Raw genomic sequence first — 18995 nt, forward strand, 5'->3', positions numbered from 1 at the left:
TGCTGTTTGCTGGATAAAAAAAGGTCTGGATGGCTGAGCCCAAAGAGTGGTGGTGAATAGTGCTACACCCACTTGGCAACTGGTCACTAGTGGTGTTCCCCAGGGCTCAGTATTGGGCCTGTGTAATATGTACTTACATATATTTATAATAATTATCAGTTTTTTTCAATGACCTGGATGAGGGGATTGAGTGCCCCTTTAGTCACTGTGCAGATGACACCAAGTTGAGTGGGAATGTTGACATGCTGTGGGTAGGGAGGTTCTGCAGAAGAATCTGGACATGCTGGATTGATGGGCCAAGACCAGTGGTAAGAGGTTCAGTAAGGCCAAGTGCCAGGTCCTGCCCTTGGGTCCCCATGCAGTTGCTGCAGGCTGGCGGAAGAGTGGCTGAAAGCTGTGTGGTAGAAGAGGCCCTAGGAATGCTGAACATGAACAGTGCCTGAACATGATCCAGCAGCATGCCCAGGTGGCCAAGAAGGCTGATGGCATCCTGGCCTGTATCAGCAACAGTGTGGTCAGCAGGACCAGGGATCGTCCCCCTGTACTTGGCGCTGGTAAGACCACACCTCAAGTTCTGTGTCCTGCTCTGGGCCCTACCCAAGGACATTGAGGCACCGGAGTGTGTTCAGAGAATGGCAGTGGAACTGGTGAAGGGTCTGGAGCACAAGTCTTATGAGGAGTGACTGAGGGAGCTGGGGTTGTTTCACCTGGAGAAAAGGAGGCTGAAAGGGTGACGGTATCACTCTCTACAGCTGCCTGAAAGGAGGGTGTACCCAAGTAGGGATCGGCCTCTTCTCCCAGGTAACAGGAACTGACCTCAGGCTATGCCAAGGGAAGTTTATACTGGATATTACAAAACATTCTTCTACCATAAGCGTGGTCAGGCATTGGAACAGACTGCCCAGGAAAGTGGTTAAGGCCATGCCTGGAAGCGTTAAAAGAAGTGTAGAAATGGTGCATGATTCTACTACAAATTCTTGGCTCCAAATGCGTACATACTACGGTGTCATACGAGCGGCTCTTTTCTTCTTCTCAGCGGGAAGCCCCACTGAGCAGAGCCTGGGTTCCTCACTCAGCTGCCCCCGCTCCGGGTCACACACTGCCCGTGGGGCGAGCGAAGGACGCGGCCTAAGGACAAACAGCTCTACAGCGGCGGCACCTCCGCCGCCATTGCCGCACCGGAAGCGGCGGCGGCGCGCGGGGGGCGGGGCGGGGGCGGGGCCGCCGGCCGGGCAGGTACCCCCCGCGCCGCGGAGCCCTGGCCACGCCCACCCGGGCCCCGCCTCTACAGGCCCCGCCCACCCCCCGGTTCCGCCCCTTCCTCGAGCGGCCGCGGCGCGGGGGAGGAGGATGAGGGGGCGCCGCGGCGGCGCTTGTGGTGCAGCCGCGCTCGTCTGACCGGGCCCCGCCGTCCCCGCCGCTTCGCCGGCGCTCTCTCCGTGCCGCCCTCCGTGCGCCCCGCACCACACCGCCGCTCGGGGCGGGGAGTCGCAGCGAGTGGATGCCTAGCGGGCACCTCCGGGGCAGAGACCCGCGGACGCCATGGGCTGCTGCAGCTCCGCCGCGCACGTGAGTGGCCCGTGTCCCCCTCCCTTCCTCCAACCCCGCCGCTCTCCTCTGCCGGGCCCTGTCACAGCCGCCCGCGGCCCCGCTGCCCGCCCCGTGGCTGTGCCCCTCCCGGCCCCGGGTCTGCCCCTGTCGCTGTCCTGTGGCTGCGCAGCCGCCTGTCCCCTCCACAGCCGCGCTCTCTGGCGGCCGTGCATCCCCTTGTGCCCCTCGCAGCACAGCTTCCCTTAGGCTGCGCACCGCTTTGCTGCCTCCCACCACAGAGCTCCGCTTTGCTGTGGCGGTGCATCCCCTCGCTACACCTGTAGCGCCGTTCTCCCGTGGCTGCGCGCTCGCCCGTGTCCCAGTCTGTAACCATACTCTCTCATGGCTGGGAGCCCCTTGCTTTCCTTCTCCCCTTCACGCTCCTCCACCATCAGCTCTGCTCTCCCATGACTGTGACTCCCTTGCTTTCCTCTTCCGTAGCCTTGCTGTTTCGTGGCTGGGTACAGCCCTCTCACATCCACTCGCCCCAAGCCATGCACATGAACTGTGAACCTTTTTGCTCCCTCTGTAGCTGTGCTTTTCCCGCTTATGGTTATGCACCCCCTTGTTCACCTCCCATAGCCTTGCTCCTACCGTGCTGCGCAGTTCTATCCCTGCATGCTGTTCTGTGTGGTGCTTCCCCTGTGGATCAGCTTCACCTTTCCCCTTCTTCCCCAGCCCTCCTTTGGCTTTGCAATCTTTGCCATACCCTGCTCCAGTTCCTTGCTATGGCTGCAGCTGCAGACCTCCAGTTCTTACCTGCCATCCTCGTAGTGCCTTGCACCACTGTCCTGTGATCCCCACCCCACCTCCCCCCGCCATGCCTCAATACATCTCCCTAGATAGCTCTGCATGCCTTTCCGTTCTTGCAGCATGTTCTTTGGGGTCCCTACTGCCCCACCCGAGAGAGAGAGGCTATTCCGTGGGAGGAAAGTCATCATGCCCAGGGCATCCCTCAAATCCACTGCCTCTGGAAAGGGAGACACAGTGAGGAAGGAGGCTGGGATTAGGACTATGTCCAAGGGTTCAGGTGCCTCCCTACATCCATTTCCCTGTGTGTGATTGGTCCCGTGCACATCTCTTGTTTCCGAGGTCGGCTTTTCTTTCTTCCCCCTCCCCCTTCGCTCTGCTTTGCCCTTACTGACTCCTTTTTTTCCCCCAGAGTGGTGCTGCCAGGCAAGGCACAATCGGGAGCTCCACCCAACGCTCCAGTTTGTGGCTGTGCTTCCCATTTTAACTTTCCCTTTAAACAACACGGCTAAAGCTATGCTGCTTTTTTGCTTGGCTCTTTTCTGAAGGCTGTAGTACGATCACGACTGATGCCTTGGCTGTGCTTTGCTCACTTGTAAATGTTAGTTTCCTTTGGCTGTGTCACTTGCAGTGGCTGAATCCAGCTTCCAGCAGACTGCTTATGTGGGAAAGTCTGTCTCTGCTGTCCCAGATGACTCATCACACAGATGAGTTTTTGTAGCTCATCCGTTCAGGCAGACTTTTTTTTTTTTTTTATATAAGAGCTCTGTCCTTCCAATGCAGAACACTGCGGAGAGCTGTCCAGTTGCAATAGGGAACATCCTTTCTGTGTAGCAAATATGCTGCAAAGAGGGAGGCAATCAGCTTTATGGTGCATGAAGAAATGGTTTGAACTAAGAGAGTGAGATATATGCTAAATGTTAAGGGAAGATTTTGAAATTGTTCAGTCACTGCAGTAGACTGCCAGAGGATATTGTGAAGTCTGTATTGTTTGAGGTTTGCTAAAAAAAAAACCCAAACAAAACCATGTTAGATAAACATCTGTCAGGAGTGGCTTAAGGAAAGCTGATACAGACTTGGAGCACTGAGAGTGAAGTTGATGTTTTGAAGTAATGTTTTGAAGTCTTTTCCAACCTTATTTTCTGTGATTCCTATCCAAATTACTTTTCTTAAGTGTTTTGTAGGCTCTTTCTAGCTCTTTTGTATGAATTTGAATTGCTGTTCACTGTTCTTCTCTTAAAGGAAAATGCAGGCTTCTTTGTTTGTAATGTTAGAGGATGAGTTGGTTTGCATATCTGGCCTGTTCATAGGTTTCAGCCGACTGATTCTGGGTTTTAGTGAAATTTGTGTTCTGCTGCCAGGTTGTATGATGTTAAAAGTATCCTGCTGAACTTTTCATTTGCCTTCCTTATGTGTGGCAAGATGCAGTACAACAATTGAGCTTTGTACCCCATATATATGACTGAAGTATGAAGAATGGCAGTTTATTGAATTTCCTGACCGTAAGCAGTGGTGTGTCTCCTCAGGAAATCCAAATCAAATGCTAGTTGCTAGTAGATAAAATATTCATTTTATCAGCAGTTTTGTCTGGTTATATGGATTACAGAAACCTTGCTACCTGAAATACAGCATTACATTAGGTCCTAATGCCTGTCTTATCATGCCTTTTATCATTAAAAATAAATGTTGTGTTCCTCATCTTCCATGGTCCTTGCACTCCCACTCTTACATTTTTTCCTGGGCAGGGGTCCATCAGACATTCCTTCATGTCTCCTCACCTTTTTGCTTCTCCCTTTGTAGTCCATATTGGTCTTTGACATAGTCTCTCCTCTTATCATGAATGCACTCATTCCTTATGACTTTGTTTTTCAAGTAGATTTTCTCATTATTTTTCAGCTCTCTAGCCTATTTGATCTTCATCTGCTAATCCCCATTTGTTTCTGAGAGAAATGATTACTTCTGTTTTGATTCTGCCAACCATCTTATCTGATTACCGCATCTCCAAGTCCCTTTCTCATGACTGCCACCTTCTCCTCTCATTTCTGATAATGCATCTACCTGTGACTGATTGTTGAACAGGATAGATTTCTTTGTAGTTTTATTCACAGCTTTTATTTCATACTCAATTACCAATTTTTTCCCTTAGATGCATTTCCCATTCCTTTGCTTTGCGGACTGTGTAAAGCTCTATCTTAAGGCCTTTTCCTATGCCTCTTCCCCAGCAGAATCTGAAGGTTTCCAGAGAAAAACTGATTAGAATCGACATGTTTACCTTTATTCAGCATTATTGATTGCTACTTACAGAGATGTATTCTCGTGTTTGTTTTCTGCTTTTTCTGCCTTTTCAACTACCCAAAGCCCCATTCATTCTGTTTTTCAGTTTTAATTTCAAATTTCATGTTTTTACCTTCTGCTGCCATCTTATTCCCTTCTTAATTTTATTCTAAGTTGCTATTCTCCATCCTTAAAAATAACCATACTCTAGTCTGTTTCCCTTCTTTTCCAAATTCCTGAACAGAGGAACGTATGCTTGTTGCTACACATTCTTTCCTCCTTCTTCCTACTACATTAATTCCAGTCCAGATTCTGTGTTGTGCTGAAATGATCTTCGATTAATATCTCTACAGGCTTCTTATGCCCAAGTTGCAAGGACTCCCCTTCTTTCTTACCCTCCTTGATCTCTGTTGCTTTCAATAGTATATGTAATCCTCTACCACATGATGTCTTATTCTCCTTGGGACGTCTGTAGTACCGCAGAATTTTTCGAGTTGGAAAGGATCATTGAATCCAACTCTTAAGTGAATGGTCCTTACAGGGAAAGTACTGTCCTTTTGCAATTATTCACTGCCTTCTACTCTCTGAATATTATTTGCCACTACTTCTATCTGTGTTTGTACTTCCAGCCTTTTCTCCCCTTTTGTTAACTTGCTATTTTTTTCAGCTTTATCTGTTAAGAGTCATGTTAAATTAAACTTAATGCAGCCATACCAGACTTTCTTCCAGATGAGCTCATTCTTTCTGTTACTCCACTGCTGTTTTGCCTGCTGAGGTGATTAGAACTGGAGTACTTCTTTTCCAGTTTCTTTTTTATTTTCATTCTGGTTTTCCATGTTTGCATGAAGTTCTTTCACTTCCATGGGATGACAGCATCTTCTGTGATCTCTACTATTTCTTTGTCATCACAACTAGAATTCTTGTTTACTTCTTGTTCCTTTTCAGTGTTACCTTGTTTCTTTTTGGTGTTATGAGGGTGTTATCTTTTTTTCTTTAGGGACTTGTGCAATTCTGTACTTACTGAGTATCACTAAGCTGTCATTTTTTTGTGCTTGCTGTCTCTTTACTATCACCGTCTTGCACCTTGAACTTTAGAGAAAAGCTTGTGCAATGTCAGCTACATTTTAGCAGTTGTCTTAAAGCAGTCTGTGTATTCCTTGTTAGTTATCATGACCAGATCTTCCTAACGTTTCTTTGAATTGTAGTTTAGCCAAAGTGTACTATTGTATATGAGATGAAAGCCTGTAAAAGAAGGGTCAAACACTGAAGTGGGATTTCTGTCTCCTGTCTGGTATTGCTGTTAGTTGTCAGTACCTTCATGTTGTTTCAGCCCACTGTCCTCTCTTGGCCATATCTTTATCATGAGATGGCTGTTTTCTCAGGATGGGTGCTTCTGTCTGGATGCATCTCTTTTGCCATGGATCTGCTGTGCAACAAACCTTAAGTTTCTTCTTACTTTTGATAGAGGTAGCTCTAGTTCGGGTTTGTGGAATTTTTTGTGTGTTTGTGCTGTTTTGGAAATGATCTTCTCTACCTAAATCTAGGGATCTTTTGAGCAAGTGGTGCAGAAGTTGTGAGTTGTTAGAATAATTGGATTTTTTTCAAGTCTTTAGTTCTGCTGAGAAAGAAGAATGGAACTGAGCGCCAGTATTCTCTTCCCTTGCTTTTCATTCTTCTCCTTTACCAGTGCTATTTTCTTCTATGTCACAGTATCAATCCATTTTAAAACTGGATTTTCAGGAAGTAACTGTTGGAGTTCATCACTCCTGTGTTGCCACAACTGTTAGCCTGTGCCGTAAATCTGTTTGAACTAATCCATACAGGTTTTTTGTTTGTTTCTAAGCAAGAAAACTTCCTTTACAGTATAACTCAAATTGCTCCACTGATCTAGTTTATAGCACAGTTCTGTAGAGTTTGGATTGTTATATCTGAGGGGGCAGAAATTCATACATAGTAAAAGGGAATGAGGTGTGGGGAGAGACAGACTTTAAACTGCTTTCTCATTCAACGGTTGTAATACATCTGTTCTCCCTTCCTGCTGTTCTGCAATGGAAGTAGCTGATTGTAGTTAAAAGGTGTTTGGTTTGGCAACACGTGATAGGAAACAAGGCAATTTATTGAAGTCTCAGTCAGTGTTTGTATTGCAATTGGGAAATACTATGTGTGTTTAAAATAAACTTACAGCTTTTTACATTAGTGACTTAATCTACGATATGTGTGATAGAAGCTTGAAATATCGCTGTAAACTGGAGGCATGACTGAGAAAAACAAAGCACATGTTATTCTTGGTGGGTTTAGTGGTGGCCTTGGTTTTTGAAAGACTGTAAGAACTTCCCATTATAAGAAGAGATGAAGACAGATTATCCCTTATCTTTCCCTTGAACATCTGCTAGCAAAACAACATTGAATAAATCTGGAGTTCCTAACTTTTTGAAAAAATGAGTAGTTCTGACAGAATGTCTCTTCTAACTGTTATGGGCAATACAGATTCTAATTGTACATCAGCCATATATCTTCAGCTGTCAGAAGTTCTCACAGTCAAATGAATTTAAGGGACAACAAAACATGCCTGTTTCATTGTGGGCGTACCATCATGGAAGAAGACCAGACAAATAATGGTGTTGATGAAGGGAAACAGAATGAGTTGTGAATTCTCCTTCCAGGAGATAGGAAGCTTGATTTCCCCTTTAGTATATTGACAGTAGATGAGGCTTCTATTCTAGCCTCTGGTAAGCAGATATAGTATGAGGGATGAAGTGTACAGGCAGGATCCAAGAACATGCTGATGATAAGGCATCTCATGGAGTTGCTTCTGTATTTCTGGTCTGTGAGCTCCGTAAGTTTCCTGTGAAGCATGAGATGTCCTTTTATAAATGCTGTCACAAGCAGCACAACCTGTGCAAATAATTTCTTTTGATCTTAACATAGAAATATTTCAACTACATAGATACTTGTGAGTACTCTATAAAATTCACTGAGCTTTTCCTACTGAGGGCTAGCTAATCTGAGGTTCAGACTACCCTTCTGTTGTATCACTTCTTGAAAGTTGTAAGTAGCGAGTTCTTTCCTTTGCTTTGTCAGGTAATTCAAAGATCGGGCGTTTTAAGAGCTTCAGGAAGTGATAGTTTGTACTGGGAGCAAGCCTGGGACATAGGATCCTTACAAAATTTTTTTTTTTTGGATGGAGTGAGAACAGTTTTGGAGAAGACTGATTATCTTGCATTGTTAATAGTGAATGCTAAATCCAAAGCTTATGTTACTGTAATCTAATTGACATCGAGACTGCTGTCAGCCATCAGACTTTTAGGTTAGTAATTGTGAGGGTATGTTCAGTATCACCCAACTGATGGCTTTTATTTGTCATTATGAAGAAATGACAGTGTTTGTTAAGTAGTGAAGTTGTCAGCTGTCTTTATGCTGCTTACTCTGAAGACAGGCTTTGGCGCTAGCTGTGCATGCTTTTTCCGTATTTTGGCTGACTGTAATTTTTGTTCCTATGAACTTAGTGATTTCTTTTGTGAAAAGTAGAACTTGCAAACCAATTTAACAGAAAGTGTGTCTTTGATATTTTGTATTTGCATCTTTCCGCCTTTGAAGCAGCTTTTGGAAAATTGTGTAGATCTTATGCTTACCTTCTAAAAAATGTTTATGCAGTGTTGTCAGGTTACTTCTACCTGTTGACTAAACTGATGGCTAATTTTTACCTTTGTTTTATGAAACTGTACTGAGAGCTTTGCTATAAATTTTAGAGAAAGTTTGTGTTGGTGAATATCTAATCGGGTTTCTTAGATATTTTTAATATCTAGTATCTAATAGTGGCCTTTCAACCACTTTGAAGTTTCCTAGACTTAGACAGTAAGTAAATGTCATTGCATTGATTGGCCTGCTTTTGCTAGGCCCCTCTGCTCTTCTCTTTTTTTTTTTTTTTTTTCCCATTTAAATCTTCTTGGTAAGCATTTTTCTAATGTGGAATAAAAGTGTATAATTGTATGACAACAGCCTCAAGAGCATCTGTATGTATATTTAAGAAGAGAGACGTGTCAACTTCATTTTGAAGTTCAGCTTTACAGTCCAAAAATTTAGTTTTCTCTGCTTTAATATGATTTCAACCCAGTATGCAATGCACTATAAGAATAAGAGATGATTGCTGTATATTGGAAAGCTGATTCCATACTGCATTTCTACATGCTAGTTTCTAGCAGCCGCTGTTTTTACTAGTGATGTTGCTGGACTGGTGGTGGCGAGCATGGTGAGCAGAACATGGTGACTTGTATCTGATAATATATAATGTTCCTGCTCTTTATTAATGTAGTTAATAACACTAGAAATGAGCACTGGCCTGTTTTGTTTTCATTTGGTTTTAAATTGAAACTACTCTTGCAGCTCTTCAGATATATTATTTGACAGAGGAAGAGACCTCTGCGTATTGTATACAGATCTACAGAAACAAAAGAGGAAACCCATTTGTTCAAGGTCATGATAACCATGACCTGGGAATGCTTTGTCAGACTTCCCATAGTTTGTTATGAAAAACTGAAAAATTATTGCCTAGTTAAAAGGAAATACGCTTATGTAATAAGGTAGGGGCTTGACACATTATTTCCCTTTCCATTCTCCTCCCAGTGTTAGCTCCTGTTAATCTAATACACTCTGTGTCCTTGAGCACTGCCCTCTTACTGTAATTATGAGTGTTTTTCTTTCTTGTTATGCGAGAAATTTCAACCTCTAAGCTGGCAGTTTGTATTTAAGCAGCTATGATTTTCAGTTGGCAAACATATTTGAATATAGGATGGATTTTGAAGGAACATGTATCAAACTGCTATGAATGGCCCTGTAAGTGGCAACATGGTTAGTTCTCACAGCAGTGCTGTGCAGGCCATGAGCTCCTAATGAGCTGTGATGTCTTTGGTCTTAAATTTACAAGAAGACAGTGGAGAGAACAGGGGGAGCTTTTCTATGGAATGTCCTTCACATCTCATGTGGAGACCAGTAACTGGGGAGTTCTGCCCTGGGATTCCTGGTGGGTTTTTTGCATGTGTCTTAATGTCCTGTGATAAAGCTAACATTGGAAAGTAAAGTGTGTTTTTAATTTTATGTTTTAGTAGTCTAAAGTTAGAAAATATTTTGTAATTTGGGATTTTCAGTCTGTAGAAGTAATAACATTTGAAATTCTGTGAAACAGGTTGATGAACAAGTAGAAAATTCAAATGTAATACAGCAACTTGGTATGTGCAAAGTGTCTTCAGAAGTGAAGAAATGTTTTAATTTTTTAGTTTTGTGGGCTTTGGGGGTGTTGTGGGGTTTTGTTTGTTTTTTTGTGGTTTGTTTTATTATTGTTGCTTTGAGTTTTCATTGTTATTGGTTTGGTTTTGTTTTCATGACTGTTTTTTTTATTAGTGAGTAAGAACCATGGAAGTTCCAAAATTGCATTGAAATGGGTATTTTAAGCCCCTGAAAAATACTACTGTGATATTTTTAAAGTATCCTTCTTTATTGCTCATTTGAAATAAATGCTTAATAATGTGTAATGAAGAAAAGAAACAATAACTAAATATTTTGAGACTTAAAAACAAGGCTTTTGTCTGCAGATGGCCTGATCTCTAAACTTCAAAACTGCAGCAGGTGTGCTGATCATGTCAACTCTTTATTTAATCAGCTGTGTTATGTTTCAAGATAAATATTTAGTTGTTGATTGAGGCAGAGGCATGTAATCAAGGAGTTTTGAAGCAATGTTTAATATGAATTGACTGTAAAGATGAATGGAAGATGATCTACAACACAACATATGCTACATTCAAGAGCGAAGTCCCCACGTATGAGTTTTCAGGGTAAACATCCATTAGTAATTCTCTTAAGTGATACCTTATGGTGATCTCGATTTTGTTTACCATATGTTAAAAACTTATAAATACTATTGGTGGAGTCTGAGAACATTAGTGAAATAGAAGATGTGGACCCATTGAATTGGTGGTATTCTTAATCTCTGAAGAGAAGCAAAGTATAAATTCATTACCCTTTGGTGGATAAAGCAGTATTACACCATCAGAAAACTTTTTCTAGCGTTATTTCTGAGTTTCATACTTTTAACAGGCAGGTGCATTTTTTCAGTGGACAAGGCATTGGAGATCAAGTGACGAATGTGAAGTCATTAGGAAAATAAGGATGTAGGTGCCTGTATGTAAAATACTGGTATATGGCTCTTAAGTCTGAAGTGTGACGAGTGTCTGCTTTGCAGTAAACTGAAAAATACACCATTTTGTAATGAAATTGAAGCAGAAATTACACACAAATGGACTCACAGTTGAACTCCACCGTGAATTGCATGTTCTATTATGCAGTCCCTTTTCGAATTGCTCCAAGGTGTTTGGGCTTCTTTCTAGAGATGGCTGGGACATGCTGCAGTAGTGTTACAGTGACAAGCGCTTTTGTCCCTGTAAGTGGGAGACATTGCTTCAGTTTTGCAAGTCTGGGGCAATTCAAGTCTCCCATGAGAATGCAACCATTAGTAAGTTCTTTGAGGTTGGAGCAATACTGCTCTCCCCCAGACGTAGATCCAGGCCAAGTCTATACTAACAGTTTTTTTAGTGTGTTTATGGAGGTATTTTTATGATACAATGTAGTTCATTCTTCCAGGGAATTGGTAAAATTTGGTAGGGTAAAAGTTTGCACTTGCTGGTGCATGTTCCTGCTCTAGTAATGGAGGTGTACCAATAATACGCTGTATAATAAACAAGTTTTATTGTGAACCTGAGAGATTGTCTGAACTCATGATAGTGATGTAAGCTGCTATTTAGTGCTTTGTCTGAATACTTGTAGGTCATGCATAGGAAGTCTGTAGGTAATGGTGAACATTTTAACTAAGTCAACTGAGTCAGTGTTCTTAGACTTCTTGGTGAAGTAAGCCAAGGGTTTTCTATAAAACTGTAACATGATTGGTAAAGACGTGAACTGAAAATAGGTTTATGCTTCAAGACTTTGTTCTGCACACTTTAAACAGTAGATTCACCACATGAACTTTTTATATAGAGAACTGGTTTACTTGAGTTGTTAACTTTTGTTCTCGAAAGTGTACTTGTGTGGGGAATTGAGTGTGTATGCTTGGGATCAGGACTCATATACTCTTTTTCTTTAGGCTCTAGGATCAAGGTCTGTTAAGAGGTGGAAGAAGTTTCATTAGGACAGCATGCAGCTGGTGCTAGTTCTTTTAAACAGCTGCCCAGTGTAGAAAAGTCTGCCATGTCTTAGAAAAATGCCATATCTGTTAAACCTGGAGAATTACTCTATTGCATTGCAAACAGTTTGGTAAACTAGTAAATTATGGCTCATCTTATTTGTAGGCAGAATGCTTCACAGTAAAGGTCAACGTGTGATTAGTACTGTTCTTTAGCTTGTAAAGATGTAAAATGAATAAAATACCATCTCCTTAAATGGCTGTTAGGAAACACTGATAAATGTTTCAAGAGCTGTCTTTTTTCTGTTTTTTTTCTTCTATGTGGGTATGTTTCAATAGCCTTTCAAGATGCAGGGTTAAACTTGGCTTGCAGGACAGCTTCTGAACTGGATGACTTCTTGGTCATCACCTTTTTAACTTGGCTTGCCCATTTCCCAAGGAGCCCTTACATATCATTTGGTGGTATGCACAGTATTGCAAATGGACTCTCCAATTTTGAAGGGTCAAACTTGCATCAGAGGTGTAAAATTTATGTATTCTGTACTCACAGTGCTACTGGAATAAACCAAATACTGTTTATATGATCAGTTGAATCTGTTACTTTATCAGAACCAGTCTGCCTTCTAAGAAAGGTGGATGTCGCAGGACTCCAGCAGTTTCCACAAAAAATGGTCAGGATGAGAACCCTTTTTTGCCTCTAAAGGCCATTTATTAATGCTATGTGCATGCTGTGGCTGTTTGTCTTCTATGAAGATAGTTAGCTTCACAATAATTTCTGAATTCTAATATAAATAAACAAAGAGCAGTTATGTCTGTTTACTCTTCTGTACTGAACTACAGTTGTATGTACTCTGAGTCCAGATGTTACATCAAGGTGATAAAACAACAGAGAATTTAAAGGAGGTGTAGTTAGATTAATATGATTCCTAGGATAGGGTTTTGTAGCACATTGTCTTAACATCAGTGTCCTTAACTATCTGAATGAAGTTGTGGCTTTATTCTTACAACCTTTGTGTTCATATGCAAATTGGAATAGTCCTATACTCTCCAGTTGCTAACTTACACTCACTAGCTGAAGTGGAGCCTAGAGTCTAACCTCTAGGCTCTGACCTGCAACTTGTTTTCATCTGGTGGTTTTAACTCATGCCAGTTACTAATTGGGTTGTCCTTAATTCAGCCCACCTGCCTCACTAGTACTTTAATTTTCTTCTTGAAACATGTGCTCTGACCACCACAAGATTTTTTCTTTCTGCTGCCTGTACCGTGGTGTTGCAACATCATCAGCTGATGGCAAATTCCATCTTTATCCTTATCTTATTCACATCTTTGCTATTAACACACAGCTTGATTATCTGTATATATAGTGCTGCAGATGTTCTTTAATAGGCTTCTTGCTTCAGTCTCATCACTCCCAAATTTTACATTGCATGAGACATCTTGTGTTTCAAATAAATTCTCTGTAGCTCCCTGCATCTGTAGTCTCCTGTTGAAATGCTGTATTTTTACATTTTTTTAATGGTCTTATATGTGTTTCACTCTGGTTATGGCACGTGAGTGCTTGTATGGCAGCATCCAGTACTGCTATTACAGTTGCCAGTGAAAGTGGTAACCACTGGTTTTGGCTATTCTTGTACAGAAGTATATTGCAGTATGCAGAGGAGACCTACTATTTGGTGCTCCAAAGATATATTTTGGAAGTGGCAGCAAGAAAGAAATCTGGAAGAGGGATTTCTGTTTTTGCTTGGGAGTGACTGGATGCAATGAATACCAAGAAAATAACCTCTTTTTTATTTTGTATTTGCGTGCAAGTATTTTTAGTCATGAGAATGTGTAACTCTGAATTTAACTAGGAAAAACCAGTAGTTAATGTCCTGACGTTCTTCACACTTCCTCTTCTGCAAGAGAAGGCTTAATTGTAGACATGCAGTTTTCTAGGTGTGTAGTACTAAAACGTGATGGTAAAACTGCTGAACCCAAGGGTTCTGATTTGGTTTTGAGTTTGCTAAGTCTTGTGCAAAATGGACAGGTGTAAACTTCTGAACACACTCATTTGGGTTCTTGAGTAAATAACTCATGAAATCAACACAGAAAAGCTATTATGAAGAAATGCCCAACCTGCAAGTTTGTCTTGGAGAGACGGGCTCTTTTGCCAGCCTTCCACTTCTGACTGATAGTGCTCAAAATTCTCTGTGCTTTCATGACAGTACAGGCTCTGTGCTTTGTTAATGGCAAGAATATCTTTAGAGAGCATAGTGTAAATTACGAAAGCTCTATTTTAAGAGAAAATGTGAAATGAATCAAATAATTTCAAAAACATTTTTTTTGTCTCTAGCTTTCTTGCATAAGCAAACACTGTAGACTCCTAATCTATCTGGAAGAAGGGCTAAAATAAGTAGAAGTGCAGTTTTAGGATTTCAGGTAAAGCATGTCTGCTATAATGTTGTGGTGTTTCAGTCACAGTGAGGACAAAGTATAGTTTACAGATTGCAGAACGAACATTTGTTAGACCTTATGTTGACCATGGATTAACAATTTATGTTGCTAAAGCATGAAAATCAGTCTGAGTAAGTGCCTAAGGGTGTAGAGTAGACAGAGAGCAGTCACTGGAGAGACACAGACACCAACATCAAAGACAAGGATAAAGGGCTGGGAAGCTATGGAAGAAGATTCATTGGGAATCCAGAGTACAAAGAGGCAACTGGGAAGAAAATAGTAGACAGATAATGGTAGCTAGCTTGGGTTTTGTAAGGTCTGAGGACAAGAAAGATGAGACGGGCTACAGAAGAGGGGTGTTGTTTTAAACATACACAGTTTCAGACCTTGCTACCTTGCTAGGTGGTTAAATTGTAAGTTAGTAAGTATCTAGTGCCTGTTGAGTTTCTTCCAAGGATACTTTTTGTTTAGAATACCTTCCTTATTTTTTAAAAAAATTTGTACTGTTATTTTTTTTTTTTTTAGCACAGTAAGAATTTTAGACAGAGAATTAATTTATCTGTGTAACCTCCTAACTATGTCCTATGTTATGGCATTTCAAGTTTCTTTTTGACATAAAAACTGTAGTCCACTTAGTAAGTAAAATGGATTACTTATGGTAACTGTGACTAGTCAGACAACCTAAATCCTTACCAGAGCTATTCTAGAGGCTTTTAAAAATCCTATTAAAAGATTTTGTATGCAGATGGTAGAGAGAGGATTAAAAAAACCCCAACAAAACAAACAAAGCACACTCTGCAGTGCATTTTGCTGCTCCCTCTTGCCAAGGGCAGTTTACTCTTAAGATAGCAGCTGTAGCTGAAATTTGTCTCTGCTGTTTGTAAATAAAAGTAAATTTCTAAAGAATCTAGAGTTCTTGGGGTGAATTAGGAATAGGAAGCACGAAGTCTTACGTATTTTATGTAATTATGATTATACTAATTATAACAACATAAATGTCACAATCTTGTGGTAAATGTTAAGTTCGAAGAGGGTGTTCGTTTTAAGCGTGAATTGCCAGGATCAGAAGATTCAGTTTTGTTGAATGTGGGTTGTAGAGTGCATAATGTGACCTTTTAGCACCTCTCACTACTGATTATTGAGTAAAATCTAAAGAAGTTTGACTGTTCAGAACCTATGGTGAGTTTGCAGTCTGAATTAAAACTGTATTTATCACATCTGTAAGTGGAACTTCCTTAATAAAAGATTGCAAAATTTGCATGGAATCCCCTAATGCAAAGTCAGACTACTTAGAAAACTGAATTTTTTGAAGTGTGATGCATGCAGGATTTCATTTGTTTACCCAGTTTTTAGCTTTCTAATGGTAGTATTTGAAAAGGTTGCTTTGTGCTTGTGAATTAACAAAAGCCAAAGTCATGAATACCAAAAAAGCACCTTGCTAATATCATTTAAGTTGCATGCTATTGCTTTTTTTTATTAAAAATATGCAAAATACATACTGGAGATAAAAGCAGTTGACATTTCACCCAGCCATTCTGTTTTAATTCAGTACTGACATTTACTACCTTGTCAGCAAAATCTTGAAGATTCTTCAGAGTCTTAAGAGAAAAAAATAAATTCAAAATTTGAATAGGTTATCCCCTTTGCTCTGTCTCTGGAGAGAGCTGTTGTGTATGTAGTCTCCCTGTATCAATCTCCTTTTCTTCCTCAAGGATTAAAACGTTGTCTACAGTTTTTGGGTCTCAGTCAATATATCTGAAGATTCAGTATTTGGGAGCCTGTTGAAAAAACTTGTCTGTGTAACTGTGTATTTTTAAAAGTTGCTGTAATCAGTATTTTTGTTATAACAAATTCAGATTTGGTGGTTGATTTTGTATTACAGCGAGTGCTTATTCTTTCCCTGAAACCTTTCTGCCTAGATGACTGTTTATAAGACTTTAATTGTCTTAGCAATGTATACATGAGAATTTTTACCTCATGAGCAGCAAACTATCTGAATTGCTTACAACTACCTCCGTCATTGAGTGTTTCAACCTTTAATTGCACAACTTTCCATTCTGGCACCATAGCAATACCGATAAAGTATTTCTTCACTGAAATGTTAAGCTCAGCTGCCTTATGGCAGGTAGAAAACTGTTCCTTAATCGTCAATTTGTTGCCTCCTTTCTACAGGCATAGTTCTTGTTCAACCTGCCAATAGTGTTTGAATACTTAGGGGCTTTTGAAAAGTTTAATCCTTTATCTTTGCTGGAAATCAGATTACTGAAAGGCAACTGTGGAAGACTGCAATAGGAGACATTGTCAATTTCATGCCATTAATTTCTGTTTTCTGTTAATAAAAAGACAAGTGAAAATAACCTGTTTTGTGGATAACTATTTGTAAATTTCTGGATAAATTAACTGTTTTCTGGATAAATAACTGTTTGGTGATCTAGCTCCTGTGGAGGCACTTCTTTTGGAGTCCTACATGAACCTTACTCTAAGCCTTTTGACCAAACTTCTTCAACTATCTTGGCACTTAAAGATGGCTCCTGCTGTATGTAAATGCCCTGTAGAATAATTTTCTGCCTTTTTCTATTATGAGCAGACAAAGTGTTGTTAACCTTATATCTCTCTTCTCACACAAGAGTTCCAAGCGAGAGTGGAAGCCTCTGGAAGACCACAGCTGCACAGATGTACCATGGCTGCTCTTATTCATCCTTTTCTGCATAGGAATGGTGAGTAAAACTCAGAGGATTTTGTAAATGTTACATAGTTGAAGACTTTGCATTCATAAGAAAGGAATTTTAAAACCCATCAGTAACTTAATCACTGGAAAAGGTCAGGATATATTTGCATGGGAACCATCAGCTGTAGAAGAAATGGGTAGTATGTACATATCAAAGGTCTTTGGTAGGGATCTGTAATTCATTGTTTATGCCAGTTCTTGCTCCAGCTTCTCATCCCCTGAAACTGCAGTTTCAGTGATAAGTGATTTTCAGCATGGTGAATTACCACTTGACTCATGTTCCTTATGGGGCTCTGCATGTCCCAGAAATGATAGCTGGGAGTCTGGTAAACTGTGAATCCCAGTAAACTTCTTGTGAGAAGCAATGTTTCTGGCTATCAAAGAGTTGACTTTTTGTTTATTTGTTAATTTATTTATTTTTATTGAATGCTTAGTAGAAGCAGCTGTTGTTAACAACCATATTACTAATGATAAGATCTTTCTTTCAAAGTTTTAACAGTTCTGTCCTCTGTGATGAAACCATCACCTTTCTCAAGTCAGCCTCACAACACTCTACGCTTTTTATTACTAGATCAAACCTCCAAGAGTTACAGATTAATGAAAACTAGAAGTACACCTCCTTCCATCTTGTTTCGTTTCATGGACCTATGTCTGCTACTCTTCTTAAACAGAAAACGTCCATTGCTGTTTTCTACTGCTGTGTTGCAAGCAGTTGTCCTTAGAGGCGTTTGGGACTTACGTGCTCTCAGCTTTTTTTTCTGCTGTACCTCGGTCTCTGGTGTTTGGAATAATTCCACTGAAAAATTTCTTCTGCCTTCCCTAGGGTGTTTTTCAATGGTTGGACTTCAAATGCAAAAATTACAATGATTATTTAAAATCAGTGTCACTGTAATATGAATATCTTAAAATTTCAAAAAGCACAGTGCTTCCTGAAACAAGTATCTCTCTTGTGTGTTTGGTTTTTTTCTGGTTTTGCTGATGTTCCATGATTATTCAGTTACACTTACCTGTTCGCCCAGTTATAAATTAGTTTTCTGTGCATGAGTGTCCCAAATTTTGCTGTCTAATCGATATAATATACAGAGCAATCATCCAACTTGGTCACATAATTGGTGCTGTAGGAGACTTCACTTGCAGGGTGAACCACCCACATTTTCACTGTTCCATGCCAACTTCATTACCTGTTGCCATCATTTCATCTGATCCTTCCACTGCCATCTTTTGCTCCATGCATTTGCTTCAGCTGTTTGTTCTGCTTCCACATCTCACATCTTAGCCTGCCTCACATGTGAAAACAGTTTCTTGGTGGTAGTGGAGTGAGCTGGTTGTTCATTTCTCCCTGTCAGTGGTTTGATAATGAAGCTTTTGGGCCAGTCTCTTGTTTGCACAATCACTGCCTTGATCTTGGTTTTGCTTGTGAAATATCTCTGAAAGTTCACAGCAAGACTTGCTTACTTAGGGTATTTTCCGCATTACGTGATCTGAGCCATCTTGCTTTGCATCTGTTTCTTTCCTGCATTTAAAACCTGCATCTTAAACCGTAGTGGCCTTGACCTGGTCACTTGCTTTAAGAGGATTTCCTTAAAAGAAACTTGTGTTAGATAGGCCTGTTCATTCTATCTCATCATTGAAAGCACTTAATTTAAAGGAAAGAAAAAAATCGGAAAGGAAGAAAATCTGGATTGTGTGGAAGATTCTCTAAGATGCATAGCAATCCTTGACATCTCTGCTTGTAGCTCTCCTTCACTGCCTGCCCTTGCTCACTTGCTGACTTCTGCTTCATGCCCGCTTGCTGAAAATATGACTCTCATAAAAACCACATGCAAGGGTCTTAACTATGGTTGTATGATACGCAGTATTAGATGTCTGAATCCTCTTTTAGCTTGCATTTAATTTTATTATTGCACAACAGTTCTATGTGATGATCCTTGTCTTTCCTTTTCCAGTCTGAAAGAATTTTTAGACAATCTCTGCTTAGAAATAAATTAATAAAACCAACTTTTCCCATCTGGCAAACAGAGTATTGCTAAACTGTGGGGTTTTTTTATT

The 18995-nt window shown here is 40.6% G+C and overlaps 1 protein-coding gene across 7 annotated transcripts in view; it reads left to right on the top strand.

The window, feature by feature from the left end:
* The first annotated feature begins 1334 nt into the window (after nucleotides 1-1334).
* The window catches only part of SLC44A1 (solute carrier family 44 member 1), an 88354-nt gene continuing 70693 nt past the window's right edge, over nucleotides 1335-18995 (top strand). For all 7 annotated transcript variants that reach the window (XR_005603790.1, XR_005603789.1, XM_039566628.1 and 4 more), the window contains exons 1-2: nucleotides 1335-1569; nucleotides 16846-16935. Coding sequence is in view for 5 of the 7 variants with exons in the window: in XM_039566628.1 (XP_039422562.1) it covers nucleotides 1543-1569; nucleotides 16846-16935 (117 nt within the window). In the remaining 2 variants the exon portion in view is untranslated. The remainder of the gene's footprint in view (nucleotides 1570-16845; nucleotides 16936-18995) is intronic.

The sequence above is a fragment of the Corvus cornix genome, chromosome Z, assembly GCF_000738735.6.
Source record: "Corvus cornix cornix isolate S_Up_H32 chromosome Z, ASM73873v5, whole genome shotgun sequence".
In the NCBI taxonomy this organism is placed as follows: domain Eukaryota; kingdom Metazoa; phylum Chordata; class Aves; order Passeriformes; family Corvidae; genus Corvus; species Corvus cornix.